This window comes from Ovis canadensis, chromosome 8, assembly GCF_042477335.2.
Source record: "Ovis canadensis isolate MfBH-ARS-UI-01 breed Bighorn chromosome 8, ARS-UI_OviCan_v2, whole genome shotgun sequence".
Lineage (NCBI taxonomy): Eukaryota > Metazoa > Chordata > Mammalia > Artiodactyla > Bovidae > Ovis > Ovis canadensis.
The window spans coordinates 95333808-95361230 of NC_091252.1; the positions used below are offsets into that span (position 1 = coordinate 95333808).

The following is a 27423-nucleotide window of genomic DNA, read 5'->3' on the forward strand; positions in this document are numbered from 1 at the left end:
ATTGTACATGCTCCTTGCCTTTCAGACTGTCTACACGGTCAACTAGGGGAAATCCTTTTGATCTCTAGGGCAGAAATACTTTGCTCACACACTCGCTGCTATGGTTGATCCTCCAGGATAAGAAAGGCAAGGGGGCCAACCCCACAGAAGGGCATGGAGTCCTCCCACTGTTTGCAGAGAGGAGCCAAGCTAACCCCCTACGTAAATGAATGATGGATTATGGATGCCCAGACAAAAACAAAGAGGAACTTGAGAAGCCCAGAGAGCAAAAACCACGCATCAGAGAGGTCCGCAGGCCTGCAGCTGGTTGGATTCGCACCGAATTCTCACTGCAGAGATCCAGAGCGTGGGCTGAACGCGGGATACGCCTGCCGCCTCACTTGTCAGTGACTCCAAAAAACCCTTAAATTCAAAAAAAGACAACCTTCCTGAGTCGGGACGATCCCCTGGAGAAGGAAATGGCAATCCACCCAGGTATTCTTGCGAGGGAAATCCCACGGACAGAGGAGCCTGGCAGTCTACAGTCCACGGGGTCGGAAGAGTCGGACACGGCTTGCGACTAAACCACCACCACCATCCCCCAAGACAAAAATGGTCAAGGCAGAAACGACAGCTCTGTGGGTATCCAGATAAAAGGTGGTCGGCTGCTTCCGGGCCCAGAGGCTCCGCCCTCCGGTCCAGGCCCGGCCGCCAGCAACCCTCAGCCCCACCCCACCCCCGCCTCGCGCATGCGCACCGGCGGCCGCCGAGGCAGTGGGCGGGGCTTCCAGAGGCCCCGCCCCGCAGCGCGTTATATCTGCGGCGGGGCTGGGCCTCTTCGCTCACTAAGCTTTGGGGCCCACAGGAGCTGCTCGAGAGGCCGTAGTGCGGCAGGATGAGTGCAGACTCGGACCCGGTAGTCATCGTCTCGGCGGCGCGCACCATCATAGGTGAGTGGAAAGACGAACCTGGCGTGGGGTTTGAGCCGTGAGCTAGGCCTGGGGACCCCCGCCCCCCCCAACCCACCCACCACAGGACCTCCCGGGCGCTCAGAACCCCGCGCCTCGCGCCTCTGAGGCCGGCCTGCCTTCCCCGTCCATTCCTCGCTCTCTCTCACCTGAGTGTTCTGATTGGCGTCTTGGGTAGAGCCACCGCGCCTCCCTGGCTTCCTATTCGTTGGCGGGGAGAGACGCTTTGCCGCGAGCACCCTGATTGGCCAGCCTTGGAAGGCACCACCTCAGCCTTGTGGCTACCGGGGGTGGGGTCGCTGGGTGGTCTGAGTTGCAGGGTAGGGGCACGCCGGGCGAGGGGGTCGCGTAGCTTAAAAGGAGAGTTAGAGAGAATTGCTCGAATGTCCTTAGCGGTATATAGATTTCAGAGGCCCTGGGCACGCTGGAGTCGGCACCCTCTTTTGTTAGGGAAGCTTTTGGCCGCGCCCATCAAGCTCGGATTTGGGGGAGTGAATGTATAGGTTTCCTGCGGGTCCGCAGTCGCCCCGCACACAATGGGGACTGCCTGCCTGGGGTTCGACTGCTGCACGTCCCCTGCGCTCCTCTCTGTGCCCGTAGTGGGGCGTCTTTTCCGGGGGAAAGAGCACCGGCCCGCCGGCTTCTCCACCGCCCCGGGCTCCCTCTCCATTGACCTCGTCTTCCCTTCTGTTCTAGGCTCCTTCAATGGTGCCTTATCCACCGTTCCTGTCCATGACCTGGGTTCAACTGTCATCAGAGAGGTCCTGAAAAGGGCCGCTGTGGCTCCCGAAGAGGTCTCGGAGGTCATATTTGGACACGTTTTGGCAGCAGGTAACTCCACAGTGACCCCCAGCCTAGATCAGGATTATTGGAAGCAATAACCTCTCCTACCCCTGCTCCCCACTTCACACACAGAAACATGTGTTCTTGCCTCCCTGCATTTCCCCATCAGTAGCTTCTCTCCAACTTAACCGTGAGCGCCTTTAATATACGTTTCCTGATCGATCCTACATCTCCGTCCTCCGCTGCCTTTTCATTCTTTAGAGGCAGGACCAGCCTGAGGTATGGGAGAGGATGCAGAGCCTTCTGTATTTCCCTAAAGTTTCTCACGTTCAATAAAAATGCATTGAGTTCTTCTGTGTCCCGCTCTGTTCTGGGTGCTGGGACAGGGCTTCACCAACACAAGTCAGTCCTTGGCCTGCACTGGGCTCACTTCTGTGCTGGCATGGTGGGTGGCTCCCAGAGAAGGGCGCATCACCCCTGGAGGGGCTGCTGTAGATGAATCTCAGGAGTGTTCCAACTCACTTCTGATTCCCACTAGGTTTACAGGCCCACACCCACTGACAGTTCCAAGTTAGTTATCCATAACTAGTTTCAAGATCATTCAGGAGCATGATAAACCCTAATTATCCCTAGTGATAATGGTGTCACACTCACTTACTGCCACCTTTTGTCTTTACTGTATCTGAGACCCGACCCATTTTTCTGTACATTGACTTTGTAGTTTTGTAGTTCCTCTTCCTAGTTCTCCTTTTTCACTTTGTCCTCATGGGCTTCAAGGTTGAAGCACATTACTTTTCTCCTAACTGTCCAAGGCTTTGAAGTGTTTGAGTCATACCCTCAGGTGTTAACTAATCTTTTGGAACACTCCCTCCTTTCTTCCCAGACCCAAGGCTCAGACTTGCGGGAGGATCCTCCACTCTGGGTTTCCCTGTTACCTCTTCCACATCACTGTTCTCCTCTTGAGAGGCTGAGTGACGAATACAGGATCACAGCCTTGAACCCACATCTGTCCTACTCTTTAAGCCCTGTCCCCTCCACGATTGTGTAACTAATAAATATTTACTGAGCAACTGCTGCACCCCAGACATTTTTCTATCAGCTGACAAACAATGTTCATGTTAGATGGAAATCCTCAATTCTCATTGAGTTCACTTTCTGCTAAATGCAGACCATTAATTAATTTTGTTTGGCACTCATTTCTTAACTCTAAGTCAGCAAGATCCCCTGGAGTAGGAAAGAGCTAGCCATTCCAGTATTCTTGCATGGAAAATCCCATGGACAGAGCCTGGTGGGCTACAGTCCACGGGATTGGAAAGAGTCAGACACCGCTGAGCAACTGAGCATGCATGCACCTGAAGATGGGGATTATGAATAAATGCATACTTATTTATACATACTTATGTATGAACAAATAGTGCCCACAATTGAATTATGGAAAAGTATTTGTCAGTTCTGATTTTGTACGTCTTGTTATATAACCAGCATGGTGTGATCAATATTAAGCAAGGAAAGAGGGCTTCATAGCAGAGGTTTCCTCTTTGAATTAACCGTCTTAATCCTCCCAGGCTTCCCAGGAGGCTCAGTGGGTAAAGAATTCGCCTGCAATGCAGGAGACGCAAGTTCAATTCCTGGGTTGGGAAGATCCCCTGGTAGAGGGTAGGTGGGTTACTCTAGTATTCTTGTCTGGAGAATCCTATGGACAGAGGAGCCTGGTGGGCTACAGGCCATAGGCTCGGAAAGAGCTGGACACAACTGACGCAACTGAGCATGCATGCACGCTTATCCTCCCAGGTATCTTAAGCCATGATCAAGAAAGCAAATAGTCCTAGTGAAAAACAGGAATAATGGCAAATTTCTGCCCTATTTTTTTTTCATGTGTGCTCATTCAAGTACACACTTGATCAAAAGATCAAGCAAAAGATCAAGAAGACAGTTCCTTCTTACAGTATTAATAACTTCTTTGTGGAGGAGAAAGCGTATATTCATGAAGTTTCTATGGAACAGCACAAGATAATATGTATTCAAGGGTCAGGCCAGGACAGGTCCACACAATTCTCTGCCTGTTTCAGGAACTTGACTTGACTGGGAAGTGGCGGGAGACGCAGTTGGCAGCCTCTTGAACTTTGCATGCACTTTCATCCCAACATGCTATCTTTCTCTTTGGCTGCTGAGAGGCCTCTGATTCTTCTTCCAGGCTGTGGGCAGAACCCTGTTCGACAGGCCAGTGTGGGTGCAGGAATCCCCTACTCTGTTCCTGCGTGGAGCTGCCAAATGATCTGCGGGTCAGGCCTGAAAGCCGTGTGCCTCGCAGCCCAGTCGATAAGGATAGGAGACTCCAGCATTGTTGTTGCAGGAGGCATGGAAAATATGAGCAAGGTAAGGCCTCTGAAGAGATGGCGCTCCCTGACCACTCCTGTCCATTGCCACAGCAGGGTTGACTGATGGTCAACCTGAGAGCTGGAACCAAACAGGGAACAAGGAAAATTTGGATCGAACCTTGATCCCTGCGTGCATGTTAATTATTCACAGTGATTGGGAAGTTCAAGTTAAAGAAAAAGCCGGTCAACCAGTGTGATGTCCTTAGTTTTACATTTCTTTCTCATTGTGAGGAAAAGTCAAAAACCAGATGTTGCACTCACCTTCCTGCACGGGACAAAGGGTATTCCTGGGGACCACAGCCTGTCGACCTTTTGTAGGTACACAGTGTGGAAGAGAGGACCCACTGAGCGGTGCCCATCTCCAGTGGGCTTGCCAGGTGGGATTGGCTTCGTCAGGTTCCATCCCTCCCGCTGACACAGTAGGGAAAAAGGAAAACGTGTAACCCCTGCTTCCTGCAGCAATTCAAGGTCTCCCCTGGGGAACCCCTGGGCAGAGGCCGGTTCAGCCCTCCTTGCTCAGGCTTGGGAGGAGACAGGGCGAGAGTAGCAAGCACAGAGATTCCAGTGGGGCCGTAGCACCACCTGTGTGGTGCTTGATGGGGTGCTTTCACACAGGCAGTCATAACAGCCCTGGGTTTGGGTTTTATTCCCAATTTACAGGTAGGGAAACTGAGGCCCAGAGCCAGGATTCAAAATAGAGATCTTCAGGCTCTTCAGTCTTTCCTTTCTAGCTGCTGTTGAGTTGGTAGGAGTTGAGAGGGGGCTTCCCTGATAGTTGAGTTTGCAAAGAATCCCCCTGCAGTGCAAGAGACCCCGGTTTGATTCCTAGGTTGGGAAGATTCCCTGGAGAAGGGATAGGCTACCCACTCCAGTATTCTAGCCTAGAGAATTCCATGGACTGTATAGTCCATGAGGTTGCAAAGAGTCAGACACGACTGAGCGACTTTCACTTTCAAGAGGAAATCCCTCCACTGAGAAATCTCTTCCCATCGGTTAATCAGGCAACCTGATTATTCTCACTCTAGGCATTGTACGTCCCATTAAAATAAGGAACACATTGTTAGCATCACTTAGGCCCATTGATGAGCCCTTTGTGTAACAGATTGCTGGTTGCTTTGGAAAGAATAAATGAGCTTTTTAAAGAAATAGGACAAAATTCACAGGATTATTTGATGGAAAGCTGCAAGTGCATAGGGAAGAGTTACAGGTGGGTTTCCAAGGGCAGGTAGGGTGCAGTAGCCTATTAATTCCAGGGGTCTTCAGGCCCTGGGCCCTGGTGATGAGGAAGATGAGCTGGGATGGAGGAGAAGGGTCACAAGGGGGACTCAGTGAAGACTGAGGAACCACTGGATGGTTTTGAGTGGGAGCCTAAGCAGAGGACTAGTTGCAACCACGCCTGGTCCATCTGTATTTCTTGTTTCCAGGCTCCTCATTTGGTTCACTTGAGGACGGGAGTCAAGGTTGGGGAAAAGCCCCTGGCTGACAGTATACTCTGCGACGGGCTCACTGACGCATTCCACAACTACCACATGGGCATTACAGGTGAGGCGGACATGGCTGAGAACATACCGACTGTGAAAAGGTTAGAAGGTCTGTAACAGCTGGTTTTGCAGGTGCTTTTCCTCTTTAAGGGTAGGGACTGAGTCCTCATCACTTTGTATCCGTGATGACGGGGATAGTTCCCATTTGATGAAGCCAAGTTGAGAAAATATTCCCTTTCTCCTTTGTGACTCCTTGATTGTCAGGGAAGTTGGTGGTGGGAGGAACCTCAGAGTTCCTCTGGGTCAATCTCTCATTTCATCATATGAAGAAACAGGGCTCACAAATAGTGGCTTTTGTGGCAAAGGCAAGATCAGAGATAAGCTAGTACTTCTGGTATCGAACTCTATTCGTTACACTACACAATCAGGTTTTCATCCACCCACAAGGCTTGCAGTATTTCAACTGCCTTTTCATTATTGTATTCATTATGGTGATCTGAATAACCATTTGACCTAGAATAAGCCAAAACAATTTCGACAAAGCAAGAAACAGAGGGAGCTTTGATCTTTGGTATTACCACTGTAGCTTGCTCCGAGGCTCAGATGATGGTTAGCATGTTTTTCGCAATAAGGTATTTTTAAATTAAGGTATGTACATTGTTTTTTTAGATATAGTGCTACTGCACACTTAATACACTGCACATACTTTACAGTGTACAAATATAGTGGATATCACTTTAATTAAGTGAGCAAAGTTGACATAACCTGAGATAAACTCCAACATGTATCCTGATAAGATTCAGTGAAAAATTATCATCATCAACATCCGATGCTTTCCCACATTATACTCTAATGCATTAGAAGGATTGGTGACATCTGACAAAGGAACTGGCCCCTACCCTTCAAAAATACCAAGGTTAAGAAACATGGACCTAGGCTAAGGACTAGTTGCAAATAAAAACTGAAGAGATTGACAGTGAAATGCAGTGTGTGGTCATGGATTGGATGATACTGAACAAACAAATTAGCTATAAAGGGCATCCCTGGGACAACAGGTGGACCTTGACTGTTGACTGAACGTGGAGATAACAGTATTTTATCAGTGTTGCATTTCCTGATTTTGGTAGCTGTGGTTATGTAAGAAGCTGGCCTTTCTTGCGGGAAATATACACTGACATTAAAATTTAGAGATAAAGGGGCATGATACCTACAACTTTCCAAAAATGGTTCAGAAACCGAATGAGAAAGCAGATGGGGCCAAAAAATAGGAACAATTGGTGGAGCAGCGGAAAGGAAATTTCTGAGAGGTATTTTGTAGAAGGGAAAAGAGAAGGAAGGCAGCAAAGAAAGAAAACGGCTCCTTAAGAATCCTTGCAACCTTTCCACACCCGGTGGGAGGCAGGAGTGCCACAAACAACTGTCGCGGGCCCGCCGGTGTTGGCCATCAGCGCTTGAGCCACCTCCAGAAGCCATCTGAAAATGTTTGGGTTTTGTTTTTTTTCTTTCACAGCTGAAAATGTGGCCAAACAATGGCAAGTGAGTCGAGAAGACCAGGACAAGGTTGCAGTTCTGTCCCAAAACAGGACAGAGAATGCACAGAAGGCGGGTCATTTTGACAAAGAGATCGTACCAGTTTTTGTATCTTCTAAAAAAGGTGGGTGTGTCAGTTGTAAAGGTTTAAAGGTCAACAGGGCTGTCTATAAGGCAGTCATTACTAGTCTATAAGGATATCATTAATAGTCCAAAGGACACCATACAGGAATGTTTGTGCGTTGTCATCTTAGTTATCTCTCTCGGGATGCAAAGAAAAGCTGTGTTCAGGGTCGATCTGAACATGAGGTGGGGAGGAGGCTCTCCTGGCCCGCGGTCTCCAGCGGCTGTGTAGGTACAGCGTTTAGTGAGACAGGCGTGCTGGCCCCCGGGTGTTGGAAGGCAGCAAGCCCACCTTTCTGCCCCTACCAGTTCTCTCTTCAGAAGCGACTGTCCGTTCATTTCTGTTGCTTCTGTGTGCGCTTCATATTTCTTGAGGGTGTCATCTTTTGGGGTTACTTAGCTCTTCTCCAGTATGGAACACAACGGTCAAGTTCTTTTACTGACTGACATCAATTATGTCCGGCCTTTGTGAGAGATTGGCTTTGACACCCTGGACCCAATCAGCTGTAACCAGTCAAGACCTATACCCCAAACCTTAGCAACCTCTTACACGAATTCCCTGTGACTGCCTTCCTCGGAAAGGGCTGTACTGAGATGGAAAATACTGAAGATGGTGCTAATATAATGTCACAATAATTTGTATTACTGTGGACTTTCCTCCTATTACAAGTATTTCATAATAAATTTTTCTTCCAAATGTGAACTTTCTGTATCACATTTGAGGAATCCATCGTTTCTAGTACCCTGACTGCCATTTCTGTACTAACCTTGGGTCATTTATTTTCCTTTTCAGGTCTTACTGAAGTTAAAACAGACGAGTTTCCTCGCCATGGGAGCAACATGGAGGCTGTGTCTAAGCTAAAGCCTTGCTTCCTTATGGATGGAACGGGGACTGTCACCCCAGCTAATGCTTCAGGTTAGATCATCTGAAGGGCAGTTTGGGGAATACCATCTTCTGCAAGGACTACCATGTACTGAGATGATTCTTCTTTTTTTTGGGTGGGGGTGGGAAGGCTGTGCCTGTGGCCCGTGGGATCTTAGTTCCCTAAGCAGGGATCAAACCCATGCCCCCTGCATTGGGAGCACCGAGTCCTGACTACTGGACCACCAAGGTTTCTGTACAGGTTATTCTAAAAACTTGTTTCAGTTGCTTTAGGGAAAAATATAGTCTTGACCATTTGTTTCTTTATATTAGACTCATGTAATATACCAAAAAATGGATTTGGCTTCCCTGAAGTATCCTAACGGGACATACAAGTGAAAAGAGCCAGTCAGATTTTATCTACTACCTTTGTGCTTTTCCAAAACCAGAAACTCCGATTACCTTCTGTGATGTCGGGGCTACTTCTTCCAATGCATTGATGTCCTCCACTGCTTTCATCTTCCTGTTCTCTCATAGAAATGTTCTGTAGTCGGTTATATCAGATTGTCAAACCTACTGTCTCTAATTACACTGTAAAGCCTAAACACTAAATGACTTTGCCAGGATGTATTAAGGTTTACTTAACTCATGTCTGCTGGTGGTAAAGTAGACACAGGTACTTAACGAAGACGGTTTCCTATTTTACAGGAATGAATGACGGTGCTGCAGCAGTGGTTCTCATGAAGAAGTCGGAAGCTGGCAACCGTGGGCTCACACCCTTAGCACAGATAGTTTCCTGGGCACAAGCAGGTGTGGAGCCTTCCATTATGGGAATAGGACCAATTCCAGCAATAAAGCAAGCTGTGAGTTTAATTTTGAATGTTGGTACCTGTCCTTTGTCGCCAAAACCTCTATGGGAGCACACCCATAACTTGTAAATGCTTTATTTCTGCCTTCAAACCTTTGCTCAGATCCTTCCCACTCCAAAACACTAAGATGAGGCTTGATTTTGTTTTCATCTTTATTCCTATCAGGTTTCACCTGCGTGTCTCTGAGCCTTTCCATTAGCCTTAAATGAGCTTATTCATCTAGTTTTCGCTGTTCTTTACTAAAAGAGCAGGCAACATTTGGATCACATGCTCTATAACTTCATGTGGATCTAATAAATGTAACTGGTTCAGATTGTGGGCGGTTTTTAAGAGATCCTTCAACATCATACAGTATCTATCCTGCTTTTACATCTACAACAAAGAATGGTTCCGCCTGAGTTCTTAAACCTCTGTTCCATTTCACCTTTCCTTTAGGTGGCAAAAGCAGGGTGGTCACTGGAGGATGTTGATGTATTTGAAATCAATGAAGCCTTTGCAGCCCTCTCTGTTGCAATAGCTAAAGAACTTGGATTAAACCCAGACAAGGTAAGCGTAAGCAAGCCATCCTGAGAACTTGCAAATGAATGTTCACAGTGCAAGGAACTGCATGTGACTGTGTGAACATGCATGCTCAGTTGGGTCTGATTTTTTGTGACCCCATGGACTGTAGCCCACTAGACTCCTCTGGCCATGGGATTCCCCAGGCAGGAATACTGGAGTGGTTGCCACACCCTCTTCCAGGGGATCTTCCCCAGGTCTCTGGCATTCTACTGCAGTGCAGGTGGATTCTTTACCACCACCTGGGAAGCCCCAGTTTTAAGGCTGTCAATACCAAAATACAGGCTATGCCCCAAGTCTTGGCCATACAGTAATGGGTGGGCACTGGGTGGGTTCCTACTGGGACTCTCAGGGAAGGTGACATTTTTTTGTTTCCTAAGGCAAAAGACTTCATCTGCGTTAGTTCACTTCCCTCAGAAACAAGTGCATTTTAAATCTTTGTTGCGGGATCTTAAGTCCTTCACCAGGGACTGAAACCAGCAACCCCCTGCAGTGAAAGGGGAAGTCTTAACCACTGGAGTGCCAAAGAAATCCCATATTTTAAATCCTTTAAACTAGTCAGAATGGATGTTACGAGGGTAAAATCACTTCCTAAGCAACTGAAGTAAAAACAGATTTTGAGAAGGTAGTTTATGATACGACATTAATGATTTTAACTCTATGTCCAGAGAAAACTGTAAATGATACAAATCTTTCTGCCCCTCAGGTCAACACTGAAGGAGGAGCCATAGCCCTGGGCCATCCTCTTGGGGCATCTGGCTGTCGGATCCTCGTCACCCTGTTACACACACTGGAGCGCAAGGGTGGACATCGTGGTGTTGCTGCCCTATGCATTGGGGGTGGGATGGGAATAGCAATGTGTATTCAGAGAGGGTGAAACTGCTGCCCAACAGCGAATTAGGCTGAGTTAAACTAAGCCACAACTGCATTATTTACTAATAATACTAAGTCATGTGAAACCAGAGGACCAAAGTGAAGGTGGGAACGATCTCCCCCTTCACAAGAAACACAAGACTGGGCAGCCTGTTGCACTTTAATGTGTAATATTCGAGGTACAAGCAAGCTGCATCTAACATTGTTATAAATAAAACAGCTCAGTCATCAAGGGCTCCAGAGTGAACAGCATCTTCATAACCTCCATGCTTATCATCTTTGCTTTCTGGGTGTAATTTAATAAGATCATCAATTCGAAGAATGGTAATTGCAGCTTCAGTTGCAAATTTCAAGCTCTTAACTTTAACTATGGTTGGTTCAAACACCCCTGCTTGTTTGTTGTCACGGGGTTTACCATTGACCAAGTCAAGACCAATCCTGCAATTTAGGAAAAAAACAATTAAATGGCCTCTTCTGTAATTCATATCCATCCCATTTTACCCCTCTAAAAGCTGGCTTACAAATGCCAGCTATTCCATTAAAATGTTAACCTTGGGAAACCTGAGGGCAGATCCCTTTAAGTAACTTAATTATGGATATACAAATTCATCACTGAAAGAGGTATAGAAAGCCTGGGTGTAGTAAAATATTTCTAAATGCCACTTAGTATCTTAAAGGGAGGTTGCTTAAAAATAGGCATGGACCACCCAAAAGTAATATCCTCTCTCTGGGGAACCTTCCAACTATACGTAAATGACTACCTAGAGAGAGACACACCAATGCTAGTAATCACTAGTCATCCCCTTAATGAGTTAAGAAGAAAAACCAAACTACCGTACGTGATACACAAATGACAGTGAAAAGGGGAACATATGCTTACCATTTTAGATTTTTTCGTTCTGGGTTAACCTGAGCCTCATTATGAAAAGCTCTTAATTTTGCAACCAGATCTGTGGAGTCTTGGGCAGCATTAACTGCCAGAGTATTAGGAATGACAAGAAGAGATCTTGCAAACTCCGCAATAGCGAGCTGTTCCCGGGAGCCCTACGGAGAAAGACAGTGAGGTGCCTTCACAAAACAAGAAAGAAAACCCAGAGCAGCAGCTTATGAACCAGAACAGGCTTCAGGGTGCTCTCACCATGCTGGTGGCGTAGTTCTCAAGGTAAATGGAAAGGGCCGCCTCGACAGCACCCCCACCTGGGACCACAGACTTTGACTCCAAAACTCTCTTCACCACACAAAGGGCATCGTGTAAGGAGCGCTCCATCTCGTCACACATGAAATCATTTGCCCCACGTAAGATGACCGATGCAGAGGTACGAGCCTTAGTGCTATTTAAAACAATAGCGATTGTCTTTAACAGTAGAAAGTCCATGAAGAAATTCACTTCTACTTACACAGGACATTTAGACAGGGAAGCAATGTCTAGACCATGGAGAAGAGATGAAATGGCAACTTCACCTCCATTTACAAGGGCCCAGTATTGTTTTATCCCATGCGTATAACTGCTCATATCACCGAAGGACTATAGCAGCAAATAAATGGGAAGGTGGTCTGTTTTTACTCAATAATAAAATCTGTACAGCCTTATAATTTAGAAAGTAGCTCTTACTTTTTAATCAAGATCAGTTCATCATCACAAATTCTCTCCTGTACCACTTCTTCTGCTTGTCCCAACATTGAAGCTTCAAAAGTTTCTTCGCCTTCTAAGTTGGCCAGCGTTGACAGAATAGTTGCTATTAAAAATAATTATAAACATCTGTAAGCACTGTTCTCTCATGAATATTTTCAACCCTGCTTTAAACATTCAGAAACATGGAATTTACCATAGAAGTGACACATAATCTCAAGTTTAAGGCTTACAGTTGGACATTCAAGGAACCGCCCTATCCTAACTGAACTATGTTACTTCGAGGTGAAGAACGCTGAAGAACTGTCCCAGTTACAAATGCACAAAAAGGATTTCACACAGGTATTTGTACACAAAACATTAAGGAAGTTTTCCGGATCTGCTTATTTTACCATCCAACATAAGGAACGTGACAGCTGGCAGGAGACATACCTCCGGAAGCTTTAGCAATGCGTTTAAGGTCCCTTTTTAAAACTCTTCGAACTGCCATAGCACCAGCCTCCACAAAATACTTCAGACACATGTCGTCAATTCCACCAGTGGTTAGGATAACGTTGGCACCAGTTGCCAGGATCTTCTGGATTCGCTCCTTGGTGATGTCAGATTCTCTACAAAAATGCAGTACTTGAGTAGTAACCCAAAGTTATCTTCTGTATTTTTACTATTACACAGAGCTTGAACTTCCATTAAGTATTTTTCATAAAATAACCACAGATTAAATGATACTAACAAGTCTTTCCTTTCTATGAGCAGAACTTACATCAGTCCAGTTTACAGAAAAGTTCAAGGAATTAAATACCAGTTAGCTCTCCCGACCCCAACTTTAGTTTCTAACCAAGAATGGCGCCTAAGAAGGAAGCTTGACGGAGCTGGTGGCGAGACAGACCGTTAACCAAACTCGAAGGCGAGTGTCACCACAGTGCAGTGCAGAGGGGACGAGCACATGAGGCCACGGGTCCAGGCTGGCAGGTGGGGCAAGGAAAGCCTGAAGGTCTGGAGTTGAGAGAGGGGCCCAGAGTTGGAACTCCAGGTATAAACAGAAAATGAAGAACCCTGTAGCAATGTCAGAGTCTGAATAGAGAAGTTTTTTTTTTCTTTTTAATATTTTAAAGTGAGAGTAGTATTAATCTGTGTTTTCAAAGGATCAAAGAATGAAGACACTCTGAGGCAATAACTGGAGATGAGTCTATCTGATGTGAACAGATGGCCTTAACAGAGAAGGCAAAGCTTATGGCTTGGGTGACTGGGAGATTCAGCAATTGATTTCTGGAGTGAAATAAATACTAACAGGTTGGGGGCAAGATGAGAAATAAAAGAGCTCCGTTTTCAACAAGGTGAATCTGAAGCCCCCATGATATCCAGGTGAAGCTGCACGTGAATTACAGGCAACCTACGGGATACACAGATCTGAAAAAGAGTCTATTTACTTATTCAAAGAACAGTAGATAAGATCAAAGAATCTTTTTTTTTTTTCTTCTGCCACACCGTGCAGCATGTGGACTTTTAGTTCACTGACCAGGGATCAAACCCGAGTCCCCTGTATTAGAGGCTTGGAGTCTTAATCACCGGACCACTCCAAGTCTCAAGATCAAAGAATCTTTATAAATTGAAATGAGTTAAAGATGAACCTCACAAAAAACCTCTCTACATACTAGACAAATACTGTATGTATGTCAAAGCCATGAAACTAAGTCATTCAGCCTCTACCTTTATAGAGCTTACACTTAGTATTAATACGTAGTTAGAAAATGTGGTAAGCCCCAGAAGACAAACTGCAGTAACTCAAGGGACAGCATAATTCAGACTGAGGGGGAAAGAGAAGCATCTCTGAAAGTTACCAACTGAAAAACAAGTAAAAAAATTAGCCAGTCAAAACAAGCAGGCAGAGAATGCTCTGGGCAGAGGAAGGAACATTCTACTCTTAGGCACTGAAGCTCTTCGAGAAGGAGCTTGATGGATTCTGGTTTCGGCTGTGCTAGACCACAGTGCAGAGCAGGTAAGGAATTGAACTAACCCAGAGTGATGGGAAATCTCCAAAAGGCTCTGGCCTTGCAAGGGGTGAGATTAACTTGGCTGCTGTGTAGAAAACAGCCTTGGAGGTGATGAGACTGGAACCAAGATGACCAGCTTGACGCCCCTGCAACAGCTTGGGCAAGAAAATGGAAACGAAAAGTGGGTGAGTCTGAGATTTTATTTATAGAGAGATATCAAGTGGTCTTGCAGAGAAAAGAAAAAAAAGGAGTTAAGGACATTTCCTAGTTGTCTTCCTCAGTAGAGAGGTACTAAAGCAGCAGAGAGCAGATTTGTGGGTATCATCACAAGTTCAATTTTAGACATAATGACTTTGAGATGCTTAAGAAGCATTCAATCAATTCAAGCTCCAAGACAAGACTCCAAGTCTCCAGCACAGAGGATGCCGTGGCCCAGGCACAGGAGGACAGATGGTGCAGAAGCAAAAGCTGCTCCATCCTCCAAGTCTTTCAAAAAGTAGCCAAAGGCTTGATAAAGGTCAAGTGAAACTGGATGTGTGTAATGAGCTTCACAGTGGTGGTCACCAGTGACCTTAGCAAGAGGTTCTCCACTGGAGGAGCTGAAGAGGGCATAAGGAATAAAACACCAAAAAGTTTTTGTGCCAACCACTCTTCTAACATCTGGCTATACAGAAATGAGGAAGGACAGGGAGTACCTGCAACAGGATGTGTACACAAGAGGCTTTTTATTGTATTTAAGGATAAAAGAGCTACAAATGAAGTAAAAGTGTTAGTTGCTCAGTCATGTCCAACTCTTTGCGACCCCATGGACTATATGTAGCCCATCAGGCTCCTCTGTCCATGAGATTCTCCAGGCAAGAAAACTGGAGAGAGTAACCAATCCCTTCTCTAGGGGATCTTCCCAATCTGGGTATTGAATCCAGGTTTCCTGCACTGCAGGCAGATTCAAGAGGCTTTTATAATATTTAAGGATAAGAGAGCTACAAGAGGAATCTAGAAAGGAATGAAGAGTAGTCAGTATTGAACATGCAATTGAGCAAGAATCATCAATGAAGCAAGACTGCAAAAGCAGAAGGGAACAGGATCTCACACACTTATTCCAAAGGGACTTGCCTTTCAAGGAAAAAAGGACACCTTTGGTTATTAAAAGGAAGGAAAGAGCACACGTGCAGATACCAGAGGAGAAACCATCGCAATGTCGGGGCACTGCAATGAAGACCCAGCACAGCAAAAAAATTTTAAAAAAAGGTACACCTTCACAACTAGCTCTCTAGCATGTCAACCAGTAGTTTAGGCCATATGCACTGCCTAGTACCTGGCAGTCAATACTATATGCTTGGTTCTTACACTGTTTGAGGAAATGCATTCCTGGACATATCTCAAAGACCTAATTACTATACTCATAAAACGAAAATTTCACAAAATGTCAGTTTTCATGTATTACCCCAATCTCTCTTAAGACAGTCACATTTTCTAATTTTCCTGGCAGTTTAGGTAACATAATTAGACTTTGGTTAGAAATGTTAATTTTTAAAGTCCTCTAAGACACTCAGATATGCAGATGACACGACCCTTATGGCAGAAAGTGAAGAGGAACTAAAAAGCCTCTTGAGGAAAGTGAAAGAGGAGAGTGAAAAAGTTGGCTTAAAGCTCAACATTCAGAAAACGAAGATCATGGCATCTGGTCCCATCACTTCATGGGAAATAGATGGGGAAACAGTGGAAACAGTGTCAGACTTTATTTTTTGGGGCTCCAAAATCACTGCAGATGGTGATTACAGCCATGAAATTAAAAGACGCTTACTCCTTGGAAGAAAAGTTATGACCAACCTAGATAGCATAGTCAAAAGCAGAGACATTACTTTGCCGACGAAGGTCCGTCTAGTCAAGGCTATGGTTTTTCCCGTGGTCATGTATGGATGTGAGAGTTGGACTGTGAAGAAGGCTGAGTGCCAAAGAATTGATGCTTTTGAGCTGTGGCGTTGGAGAAGACTCTTGAGAGTCCCTCGGACTGCAAGGAGATCCAACCAGTCCATTCTGAAGGAGATCAGCCCTGGGATTTCTTTGGAAGGAATGATGCTAAAACTGAAGCTCCAGTACTTTGACCACTTCATGTGAAGAGTTGACTCATTGGAAAAGACTGATGCTGGGAGGGATTGGGGGCAGGAGGAGAAGGGGCTGACAGAGGATGAGATGGCTGGATGGCATCACTGACTCGATGGACGTGAGTCTGAGTGAACTCTGGGAGTTGGTGATGGACAGGGAGGCCTGGTGTGCTGTGATTCTTGGGGTCGCAAAGAGGTGGACACGACTGAGTGACTAAACTGAACTGAAGACACTCACAGTTGGGAATAAAAAAGTCCAATTGCATAATCCATCACACCCTGCTACCCATTAGACTTTTTAGCTTACTGTCACCTGCTCTAAAAAAGGGCAATTTACAAACTCGCCTTTCCCAAGGTCAAATATGAATCTCTCAACATACCTCTGTCTAATCTGGTCCAGTTTTTCAGGGTCTGTAATAATCACTTGTACACCAAGCTTCATTTTTGTTTTCTGCAGGCTGAAGTCAAGGCAAGCAATTTTTGCATTAACTATTCTCTTGGGCATGCCTAAAATTGAACATAGCATTAAGTACCTTTACAATTAACAATGCTATATTTTATAAAACATACCTATCCTTATAAAGAATTGCACAGAGATTTAAAATTATCGGTAAACACACAAATTTAGATTTTATTGCTTTTAACATTATAAACTAACACTCATGGCATTAGACACATGTGCTTTCTTTTAATTTGTCTGTCTTAATCATATGCAATTACATTACAAAGAAACTGGCAACACGATGTACCATTTCCTTTATCTCTGGACTTCACTAAAGAACAAAAGTGCACATGTTGGATAGTTCATCTGAAGATGGAGTAGATAATCCACAAATAGCTAGCTATATCCTTTAGCACTCTGGTTATATGACCAAGTGAAATCACAAGCCTTACCCTGGGATCCCACCACACAGTTGAGAGCATAGCCATTGATGAGCATACTCTCCATCTGACTTCTCCCGTGGGCTTTCAGAACGTTAATGGAGTTGACTGGATAGCGAGGCTGGCCTCTGATATCTGTGTATTTAATAGCAAGCACTGCATCTACCACCAGGTTAGCGAAGAAATCACCATTTCTAAGCCAGCAGATAAGGAAAACAGGCGACTTGGGATGGAGAGCGGGTGCACATGAAAATCAAGGGTAACACAGAGGCACTTCCCTTTAGCAATCTCACCAAAGAAACACGCATTACATATGCCACTGAATGTTAGAAAACTGTTTATCACTATCTGCACACTACTTTCACAATACTTTGTATTACCCTTCCCTGCGGAAAAAGGAAAATAGGCAACTTCAATACAGTATCATCTGGCACAAAAACACAGGGTTCTACTTTTGAAAAGCCTAAACTTTACTGGACCATCACAAGGATACATTCCAATGATTTTGGAAGACATCGATGTCTTAGCAGCATTAATCAGGCAATCCCTTCCAAGCTCATCGGTGTTAATAATCAGATTTTCACTGATGTAACGCACTGCTTCCCTGTTAGAAGTGTGGGGGAGGAAACAACTGACCACTCAGAATCTTGTTTTATCAGTGTGTCACGATATTTAGGGCATCGATGCTCTGTTCAGCCATTTCATATAGGAGGAGGACACGAGCAAACCCTCCCTCTTCAGATCACGGCAGTTCTCATCTATCCCATAAGCATAGCCACTAAAATCTATCAGGAGATAATGTGGTAGTCAAATGGGAAAAAAGGGATACTGGCCCTAGTTCTTATTTCAAGTGTTATTACATATACACTAAAACACAGCTTTATCAAAGTATAGTCATCAACTGGAAAATTTAAAGAATACAGACTCAACTATTACATCAAACAGCAAATAAAATTTTTTCTGAATGTAACGATCTTACTTGCAAGCAAGTCGATAGCCACTAATAACTGATGTGGGATGAATTTTCTGTTTGACTAGTTCATCTGCATTTTTTAGAAGTTCTGCTGCAATAATAACCTGCAGAGAAAACATCCATTGCTCTCATGTTAGCCTGACATTATGGGCAACACATATGTACAAATACAAACACGCATCAGATAACAATAATCAGAATGATAAGGGTGATGAGATTAACTCCTTACTAGAAATCAGAAAAAGACAACCCTACACAATATTTCATATGGAAATGGATCAAGCCAGATAGGAGTCAGCAAAGTGTTCTGGCTCTTAACTAGAATAAGCTAGTTCTGCAGTAGAACAGTAGAGACGATACATTCACTCCTTTTGAAGATGAAGTGCTCACCAAGCTTTCAACATAAGCTAAATGAAGAGCCTGATGATTCAATGATCTGTACTGTTTTATTATTTATTTATTTTGGACACTCCACTCAGCATCTGGGATCTTAGTTTTCGGACCAGGGACTGAACTCAGGCTCTCAGCAGCGAAAGCTTGGAGTCCTAAACACTAGAATACCAGGGAATGCCTGATCTGTACTATTTTAGATTGTTATTTAGAAAACCATCCTTTTACAGAGACCAAAAATTATATCAAAAAGACTTTAAAATTCTTGCCTGCATCTTTGGGGGGAAAATTAATTGTATTTAAAAAACTTTGCTTTCATGAACAAGTGACTTAGCAAAGATCATTCTTTCAGAAGAGGTGGATTCTATTCTTCCATGGCTTAGAGATTAAACATTTCCCCACAAACCACTGCTTTTTTTTTTTAAGAGAGCAAATTATTTTTTCCCCTCATCAAATAATAAGTATTTCTACCACATCAGTGTGCTGGGTGATCTTCGAGTTTATATCATGTTACCGATCATGTTTACCAACTCTCTCAAACTCCCATTTGAACTCATGAGTTCACTTGTCAGCATTTAAAATATAGAAATATCTTGTTGTTTTTTTTAACACTTGGTAAGGTTTTAGGAATTTCTTCTGAGCCTCAGGTTGTGAGAGAAAAAGAAAACATTTTCTTTTTCCTTTAAATGACTTACTTATGGTTAGGGCTTCATTTTCCAAAACCTTGATTTTAGGGGGGAAGAAACACTAGTTCTCAGCTAGCAGTCTTTACCTACCACGGAGGTGGTCCCATCTCCCACTTCTTTGTCTTGCAGATCCGCTAGCTCACAGAGAACTTTGGCTGCAGGATGTTCTACCTCCAGCAGCTTCAGGATGGTTGCACCATCATTAGTAATGGTTACATCCTAAGAAATTTCCAGGGGAGAAAAAAATGACATAATCACCCACAGAAACAGACTATCCCCTAAATTAGCCCAACCCTGTTATGATACATTCACCTTCTATATACCTTCCAATACCAGCACTCTGACAAACAGAATTTACAAAGTGAGATTTATGAATTTTAATTCTTTAAAGTAACGAACATTACGTGCAAACATATACTTACACCAATGTCATCCACCAACATCTTATCCAAGCCAACTGGACCAAGAGAACTTTTCACAATATTGGCAATTGAAGCTGCAGCCATGACTGTAGACACAAAAAAATTTTGAAAACTCAAGATCCCAAGAGACAATCATTTCAGTTCAAAAGAAGTAAATGACAGCCTCTGGATTTTCAAATTTATCTAATCTGTCCTAATCTGAAAAGTCAACCAAAAGTCCAACGTAAGGAGAGAGTGCACCTAGTAATATACAGTTTTAATTAAACTGCAGACAGACACCAAGTGTTATTAAGAGTACTCACTTCATTGCTTTAAAGAAAAAACAATCACCTACTAGTCCTCATCTGGTCCCATCACTTCCTGGCAAACAGATGAGGAACAATGGAAACAGTGACAAACTTTATTCTTTGGGGCTCCCAGATCACTGCAGGTGGTGACTGCAGCCATGAAATTAAAAGACGCTTGCTCCTTAGAAGAAAAGCTATAACCAACCTAGACAGCATCTTAAAAAGCAGAGATATTACTTTGCCGACAAAAGTCTGTCTAGTCAAAGCTATGGTTTTTCCAGTAGTCATGTATAGATGTGAGAGTTGGACTATAAAGAAAGCTGAGCGGCAGAATTCATGCTTTTGAGGTGTGGTGCTGGAGAAGACTCTTAAGAGTCCCTTGGACTGCAAGGAGATTAAACTAGTCAATCCTAAAGAAAATCAGTCCTGAATATTCACTGGAAGAACTGATGTTGAAACTAAAGCTCCAATACTTGGGCCACCTGACGCGAAGAACTGACTCACTGGAAAAGACCCTAATGCTGGGAAAGATTGAAGGCAAAAGGGGACGACAGAGGATGAGATGGTTGGATGGCATCACCAAATCGATGGACATGAGTTTGAGCAAGCTCCGAGAGTTGGTGATGGAGAGGGAAGCCTGGCGTCTGCAATCCATGGGGTTGCAAAGAGTTGGGCCACGACTGAGCGACCGAACAGAACAATGTGCAAGTCATCTGAATAGCGGTCTATGGTCACGCACTCATCAATAATACAAAAAAAAAGAGGCAATTAGAGATAGTTCTGTCTGGTTAACGGCCGTAAAACGAGGCCCAGAGACGCCTTTCTGGACTAGAACCGAAACAAAAGGGCGAGCACAGGAGCCCCCGGCCGGCAGGGACTGGAGGTGCGGCGGCACGTGCCGGTGCGCGGAACTCGCTCTCCCAGGCCCCGGCCTCCGCAGCATCCGGTCAAACCGCGCTGCGCCCTCGGCCGAGACCCGCCGAGGGACGGAGAGGCCACCCATCACTCCCAAGGGTCCCTGTCGGCGGGGACAGAAGGGAAGCCGCGAAAACGGCCGCCAAGGCCGAGGCGGGGGTGAGGGGGACGCGCACTGCCGCGGGCCCGCCCTAGGCCTCGCTCAGACCCTCACCGTTTTGGGAGCGGATCGCCTCCCCAGTGCTGCGGTCCCCGAACACTGACAAAGGACCCTCCATCCTGGCGGCGGGGCGCACGTCGAATTTCCCTCACACCGCGGGCAACCAGCGTCTCACGGTCCCCGGGCCGGGCGGTGGCCACTGCAGCCGCGACGGCGTAGAAAGGACCCGAGAGCCGTCTCTCGCGGGGGCTGCTGGGAACGCCACTCCCAGCCTCTCCCCTCCCCAGACACAGACCTTCCCAGGCCGCGCCGCGGGGCAGGACGGGGAAAAGGATGGAGAAGCGAGAGCGCGCCGGAAGTGAACAGACGGAAGGGGCGGTCCCAACACGTTCGCCCAATTAGAGAGCTAATGAGAAGGGCGCGAAGGTAGGAGAGCGGAAGTCAGTATCTTGGACCGCTAGAGGAGGAGGTGCTCGACTGACGCTTTCTCCCCCCTAGGTACAAGTTGCGCGTGCGCTTCTGCACATTCTGGTACCTTCTAGAAAAGGTGGGCGGTAGGGCGGAGCTTGGAGTGTGACGGAAAGCGGGCGGGTAGCGTAAGGTGGTGTGTCTGAGGTAGGACGGAGGTTCTGTACGGTTTTTGGTGATTTATAAATCGGCGTCCTTGTTTTCCTTAAGTGTATGAGCTCGAGCGGAGAGCGCGCAAAACAAGCGCTCTATTCCCGGCCTCAGCTCGAGCGGAGAGCGCGCAAAACAAGCGCTCTATTCCCGGCCTCAAGCGTTTAGACTTGGGAGCCTGAGTGGGACCGCGTAAGGGTTCTCCATGAGTCATTAGGGAAAACAACCATAACGTCTGAAGAGAAAACCGCCTCGCGCTGCCGCTTCCTCGCAGAGACCAACGTGTATGTGTGTGCGCGTGCCCGACAACTATCGAGCCCAAGTAAGGTACCAAAACGCCTTGCGGGCCAGCGAAGCGGGATGCGGCAGACAAGCGTGGACCGACTTAACGGACCATGCCCAACCCGTCTCCTGGCTCCCTGCGAGGTGGTTGGCTGGCTCCGGCGTCTCCGTGCGCCACAGCGTATGCGCTGATTGGAGGAACGGAGATGACGGATTGCACTCTCCGCCACTCAGCTGCAGGGGCTTGTTAGCGCGGCGAACTAGTCATCTATGAGCTTACGTCATTCGAAGGCTTTTCCCTGAGTTGGTATGGCTGCGGCTGGCGGCTCTCTGGGACGCCGTTGAGGAGAGGAGGGCGAGGTCTGTCCGAGGCTTTGGCTGCGATTCTCCTCAGCGATGGCGCTTCGGTCGCGGTTCTGGGAGTTGTTGCCGGTTTGCAGAAACCCCGGTAATTCGTCTTACCACTTCTCTCAGGTTACACCCCAGGGTCTGCACTGGCAAGTGGTCGTTATATATGCAGCATGCGTTATGCGTGCTCAGTCGAGTCCAACTCTGTCGACCCCGTGGACAGTAGCCACCCAGGCTCCTCTATCCATGGAATTCTCCAGGCAAGAATACTGGAGTGGGTTGCCATTCCCTTCTCGAGGGGAATCTTCCCCACCCAGGGATCGAACCTGCCTCTCTGGCGTCTCCTGCCAGGGCAGGAGGATTCTTTAGGCACCTGGGAAGCCATCATTTCCGACGGAAAAGTAAAGGAGCTAACGGTAGCGTGATGACGACACTAATAGAAAATTAAGGACCAGGTTCTGTGGTGACGACACCCTGTTACCGAACATACCTCTTGTACTTCTTCCAGGGCGCGAGGCCCAAGGGGGGGAAGATGGGCGCAAGTTATATAATCATATATAATCATATTCCTGATTTGTCTGTATTCGTCATTCTTTTAAGATCCATGTGGTGGTTCTTGTTCTTTAGGGTGTCTGGTGGCAGCGTTCTCGACCAGTGCTAAGCCAACGGTGAAGCCTGAGGCGGACCCCGTGGGAAATGAAGCCGTTGCCCCAGAGTTCACCAACCGGAACCCCCGGAATCTGGAGCTCTTAGCTGTAGCCAGGAAAGAGCGGGGTTGGGGGACCGTGTGGCCCTCCCGTGAGTTCTGGCACAGGTAATTAAGTTGCTCTGTGTTGACCACACAGCCCTGCACGGTGAACTTCAAATTGTTTTCATCAGTTTGTTTAAGGAGCGGGCCAGGTAACTGCTGGCGATTCTCCTCTCAGACTTGTGGTGGGTCTAGGAGGGGAAGAGGGAGGGAAACGGTAAATAAATAGGTGTCGTGGAGAAAATGTAAAGAATAGGAGACTGGTTGCGAAACCCTCCGAAAATAGAATAAAAGCCAAACTATCAGCCAAGAAGAGGGTTCCCAACAGAGGAAAACAGCTAGGGTGAGAGTGAGCTTGGTGTGTTTGAGGAACCAAAAGGCTTGTGTACCTAGAGCTCTGGGCCGAGAGGTGAATGGAGAAGTAGGTAGGACACACATTGTTGGCTTTGTAAATCAAGGAAGGGCTTGAGGCTTTATTTTTATTGTAGCCGGAACTGACTGGATTTCCTTTAGTTTAAGCCTGAATGGAACATCATTCTGGTTCCTTTGAGGAGATCAGGTTTTTAAGGGGGCAGCGGTAAAGGTAGGAGAGCAGTTAGGGGTTTATTCTTTGTTATAAAGATGGCTAATTATTGAATACTTTCTATTTGCCAGGAACCTGATGCTAGGCACTTTATATGCATTTTCTCATTTACTCCTTAAAAGTACTTTTTGAGGCAAGTGCAGTAAATTCCCCCATTTTATAGAGCAGGGGAATTGAGGCTTGGGATGGAAACAGGAGGGTTCAAAGAAGGAGGGCAGGGCAGTTCATATTGAAATAATCTGACTCTTAAGTCTAGAATTTTTTTTGAAACACTCAAACTATTACTTTCTGTTGATATTTGGGTATGTAAATAATTGGAGACCTACCTCCCCCTTCCCCCCATTTGTCCTGTTCACAGTACTACCAGTAGAAAATTGGAAGTGACCTTGGAGATAATGAGTCCCACTCTTTTATTGCACAGATGGTTTAAGACAAGGATCAGCAGACTTTTGCTCCTGGGCCAAAGCTGGTTTGGTAGCTAAATGTTTTTACATTTTTGAAAGGTTCAAATAAAACACAAAGAATATTTTATGACATGAAAACTGTAAAAATCAAATTTCTTTATCCACAAAGAAAGTTTTATTGGCACACAGCCACCACCCATTCCAGAATGGGTGGTGGAAAAAAACCAGAATGTTATAAAATAAAAACCAGAACCTGGCTGTTCTGGTATTATACTGTGGCTGAGTTGAGCAGTTGATCTATATTGTTACCTGAAAACTAGGTTCGCCTCTTGGTGGGTGTCAGGCCAGAAGGCACAACCAAGATCAGGAGAGGGAGGGGTTTATTACTTGCAGCAAGTAAAGAGAACAGTTTTGTCTTCTCAAAGCAGTGTTTCCCCAAACAGCATAACTGGGGAAGTTTTAAGTTAAGGTTACAGACACATTCATGAAGGGGCTTGAGCAAAGGAGCACTCAGTATAGAATCAGGACCAAGGTCTACAGAGCCCTAGGTTTAGTTTGTTGAAGTCACAGGGTCTACATTGTCATTTCCATCCTCCACCTGAGTGCAGAACTCAAAGGCGGTGTCAGATTGTTCTCTGTGTGCCTTGAGGAGGAATCAAGACTCTTACTCTTGGTTCTTGACTGTTTTTCCTTTGTTCCTTCATTCCCTTACTTCCCTTAAGGTCATTAATTACTGAGACCTGTTCAAGAGCAGGTACAGTGGCCAATCTTAGATCACAAAATGGCTTAGGTCAAAAATGTATTCTCTTAGGTCAAGAAAGCCACGCCTGGTTCTCTTTCTCCAGGGACCCACTACCCTTTCTGCTTTCAGTCTGATCCCTTATAGAAAAAGTGTGTTGACCACTGGATTAAGAGTTTGTGATTTTTCACTAAGACTAACAGCAAAACCAGGAGTAGAAACCACATTTCTAAATCTAGTGCTTAATGCTGTTTCATACTAAGAACCTAAGTATAGTCTAATTTCAGCGTTTTCTTTCCTCCCCCCCCCCAGCGTTTTCTTTATCATGAACTTTATTTCTAAATGTGTAATGTATGCAAATGTTATAAAATCCAAAAAGGAATAGTTTTTCATACACCCTTCTATAGGTAGTCTGTGCATATAAGTATAAACTTGTATTTTTTTTAAAATATAAATCTTACCTTATCATATATGTTTTTCTGCATTTCCCCACCCATTCCTTCACCACTACCCCCACCTCCACCACAGAATACGTCTTGGAAGTTTTGTGTTGGTTGGGAACATTGGCTCTGGAGCCAGTCTCCTGGACTTAAATCCTGCCTATGACCATTTCTTACCATTAGTTGTAATATTGCTAAAGTTATTTAACCTTTCTGTGTCATTTTCTGCAGCCCAAAAGGAAAGAAAGGATAATGGGATTAGTTTGAGACATGAGCTATACCTGTAAACAGTTAAGACTCTCTGGTACAGTCAGTGTTCAATAAATGTTTGCAGCAGCAATAGCAGCATAAAGTGCTACTTTGTTCTTAACTGTGTAAAATAACTGTTTAAAGTTACTGTAAAGTACCACTGCATGACTATTTTAATTCACTGATTCTGGATTGATGATTATCTTTTATCATTTCAGCCAGTGTTGCAGTTAATTGTCTCATGCATGCAGTTTAGCACTGAGATTGGGCATATATTCATGGGTTTTAAGAGTCATTAATAGTTTCCTTCTCTGTGAACAGTCTGTCCAAATCCTTTGCCTAGTAAGTTACTGGTCATTTTCGTATTGATTATAGGAGGATTTTTATATATTATGGAAATTAGCCCTTTGAACAATATATGATTTTAAAATATTTTTTGTTTCTTTGTTTGCCTGTTGACTTTACTGTTTTTTGTTTGTTTTTCTTAGCATGCAGAAAACTGTCACTGTTTCTTTTTTATAAAAACCATATGATATAGTTTGATGTTAGGTTAACTCGCTTGATACAGTTAAATAGGTTTATCTTACTTTGAGATTGTTTAAAAATATGTTGTCTTCTAGTACTCACATGACTTCTTTTTTCATATTTAAATGTTTGATCCATCTTACATTTATTTTGGAAAATATAGAGTAAGTATATCTTGATCCAGTGAAGAGTCAGCAAGTTAGCTCTGCCTCCTCAGTTCCTTTTTTGAAGTAGATACTGTGTAAATCTCAGCTCTAAAGAAAGGCCAACTTTCTTCCAGATATTTGAGGCTAAGTAGAAATGTTTGGTTTACTATTGAGGATATCCTCATAAAGGCAGAGGAAAAACACCTCTCCCAAGTGAAAACCAGGTTGGGTATGTTGACATAAATGAACCAGACATTGCGTTCTTGAGAAATACTTTTGCACTTATTCACCTGAAGTCATTTGTCTTTAGAATTCTTCTGTGATTTTTGTTCTCCTCTCACCTTGTTTAGGTTGCGAGTTATAAGGAGTCAGCATCACATAGAAGCAATTGTTGAGCATCGCAATGGCCAGGTTGTGGTTTCGGCATCCACTCATGAATGGGCCATTAAGAAGCACCTGTATAGCACCAGAAGTGTGGTGGCTTGTGAGAGTGTTGGACGAGTGCTGGCACAGCGGTGCTTGGAAGCAGGAATCAACTTCATGGTCTACCAACCCACTCCTTGGGAGGCAACATCAGACTCGGTATTTTTGTTCTCACTACTTAGTTAAAAGGTGTCATGTTAATTCTTGACATTAGATACTTACATAATTGTAGTTTGTTTATAAAGTTCTTTCCAAGTGTCTGACCCTGAGTTGAGTGTCCTGATGCGTGGTACCTCACTTCAGCTTCACAGCAGCCTTGGCGTCAGGACTCATGGTCTCTCTTCTGTAAGGTAGCTGAGGTTGGCTGACTGGCTCAGTGTGGCGCTGGGCAGGGTTCAAACCCACACGACCAATTCTATAGCTGTAATGTTGACTTCTCTGCCATTCATATAGTATCATTTTGTCTACAGAATATTTTCAAATACTGCTAATCCTTAACATCTCTACACCTTCTTTTATCTGTGTCATTATTAAGATCACTTTCTGAAAAAACCATTGTAGGCTGGGAAGTTAGCAAGAAGCAGATTGGTGGTTTATTTCTCTTCCTCTTATGAAGTGAGCTGTTGATGGTCAGCTTGTTGTTCGGTCGCTTAGTCAGCTTGTAGTGTTAACTTCATCTTTTCCTTCTTTCTTAATCTTCAAAACCAGATGAAACGACTACAGATTGCCATGATAGAGGGTGGTGTGGTGCTGCAGGAGCCTCGGAGAATCTATGAATGAAGCAGAAGCATTGTTTGGAGCTTGTAAATGAAAGCTGTCAGCTCTTCATTCTTCAGAAGAGAGCCTCTGGAAGAACTGCCAGCTTGGACGTTTTATACAAAAATCTAAGAGCAGAATGTTATTAGTTAAGGTCGTCTCCTTCTCCCCTTCAGTATGTTTGTCTTAAATCCAGGGCTGAATTCTTCCCCTCCTGGACATGAGAGAAGTATCTGAGAAAAACTGTTGCCGATTGTAATGGACAAATTAAATTGTTGTTTATAAGTTAAAGAATAAAGGTATATTATTGGCTGTTA

General features: G+C 45.0%; 3 protein-coding genes and 2 non-coding genes across 6 annotated transcripts; 2 read left to right on the plus strand and 3 right to left on the minus strand.

Annotated features, from left to right (window-relative positions):
* On the plus strand, positions 1-10639 carry ACAT2 (acetyl-CoA acetyltransferase 2). The gene is made up of 9 exons (XM_069598848.1): positions 1-929; positions 1644-1778; positions 3925-4106; positions 5533-5650; positions 7100-7243; positions 8036-8158; positions 8813-8967; positions 9409-9519; positions 10238-10639. Exons 1-9 carry the CDS (start codon positions 875-877, stop codon positions 10406-10408), a joined length of 1194 nt encoding a protein of 397 aa, XP_069454949.1. The 5' UTR covers positions 1-874; the 3' UTR covers positions 10409-10639.
* Positions 10558-21347, minus strand: TCP1 (t-complex 1). The gene is made up of 12 exons (XM_069598847.1): positions 20900-21347; positions 19484-19569; positions 19152-19280; positions 17992-18089; positions 17506-17616; positions 17025-17206; positions 16511-16637; positions 12467-12642; positions 12017-12140; positions 11543-11735; positions 11285-11448; positions 10558-10842 (listed from the first exon to the last, which is right to left on the minus strand). Exons 1-12 carry the CDS (start codon positions 20961-20963, stop codon positions 10626-10628), a joined length of 1671 nt encoding a protein of 556 aa, XP_069454948.1. The 5' UTR covers positions 20964-21347; the 3' UTR covers positions 10558-10625.
* LOC138445442 (small nucleolar RNA SNORA20) lies at positions 11824-11953 on the minus strand. The gene has a single exon (XR_011258882.1). It is a non-coding gene; the product is annotated as a small nucleolar RNA SNORA20 (small nucleolar RNA).
* On the minus strand, positions 17695-17831 carry LOC138445443 (small nucleolar RNA SNORA29). The gene has a single exon (XR_011258883.1). It is a non-coding gene; the product is annotated as a small nucleolar RNA SNORA29 (small nucleolar RNA).
* Positions 21268-27423, plus strand: MRPL18 (mitochondrial ribosomal protein L18). Of its 2 annotated transcripts, none has more exons than XM_069598855.1 (4): positions 21268-22193; positions 22721-22907; positions 26278-26509; positions 27059-27423. In XM_069598855.1, exons 1-4 carry the CDS (start codon positions 22142-22144, stop codon positions 27128-27130), a joined length of 543 nt encoding a protein of 180 aa, XP_069454956.1. In that variant the 5' UTR covers positions 21268-22141; the 3' UTR covers positions 27131-27423. The 2 variants fall into 2 exon arrangements, with proteins under 2 accessions (XP_069454956.1, XP_069454957.1); XM_069598856.1 differs by having other exon boundaries at positions 22051-22193; positions 26278-26360; positions 27059-27227.

What these genes read in the sequence shown, in the direction of transcription:
- ACAT2 (XM_069598848.1), top strand. Translation starts at nt 875, where the DNA reads ATGAGTGCAGACTCGGACCCGGTAGTCATCGTCTCGGCGGCGCGCACC. An exon ending in TGGACACGTTTTGGCAGCAG is followed by an intron (nt 1,779 to 3,924) that starts GTAACTCCACAG and finishes TTCTTCTTCCAG; the next exon opens with GCTGTGGGCAGAACCCTGTT. An exon ending in TTTTGTATCTTCTAAAAAAG is followed by an intron (nt 7,244 to 8,035) that starts GTGGGTGTGTCA and finishes TTTCCTTTTCAG; the next exon opens with GTCTTACTGAAGTTAAAACA.
- TCP1 (XM_069598847.1), bottom strand. Translation starts at nt 20,963, where the DNA reads ATGGAGGGTCCTTTGTCAGTGTTCGGGGACCGCAGCACTGGGGAGGCG. An exon ending in GGCGATCCGCTCCCAAAACG is followed by an intron (nt 19,570 to 20,899) that starts GTGAGGGTCTGA and finishes TTGTGTCTACAG; the next exon opens with TCATGGCTGCAGCTTCAATT. An exon ending in GGCTATCGACTTGCTTGCAA is followed by an intron (nt 17,617 to 17,991) that starts GTAAGATCGTTA and finishes CACTTCTAACAG; the next exon opens with GGAAGCAGTGCGTTACATCA.
- MRPL18 (XM_069598855.1), top strand. Translation starts at nt 22,142, where the DNA reads ATGGCGCTTCGGTCGCGGTTCTGGGAGTTGTTGCCGGTTTGCAGAAAC. An exon ending in TCCCGTGAGTTCTGGCACAG is followed by an intron (nt 22,908 to 26,277) that starts GTAATTAAGTTG and finishes CACCTTGTTTAG; the next exon opens with GTTGCGAGTTATAAGGAGTC. An exon ending in GGGAGGCAACATCAGACTCG is followed by an intron (nt 26,510 to 27,058) that starts GTATTTTTGTTC and finishes CTTCAAAACCAG; the next exon opens with ATGAAACGACTACAGATTGC.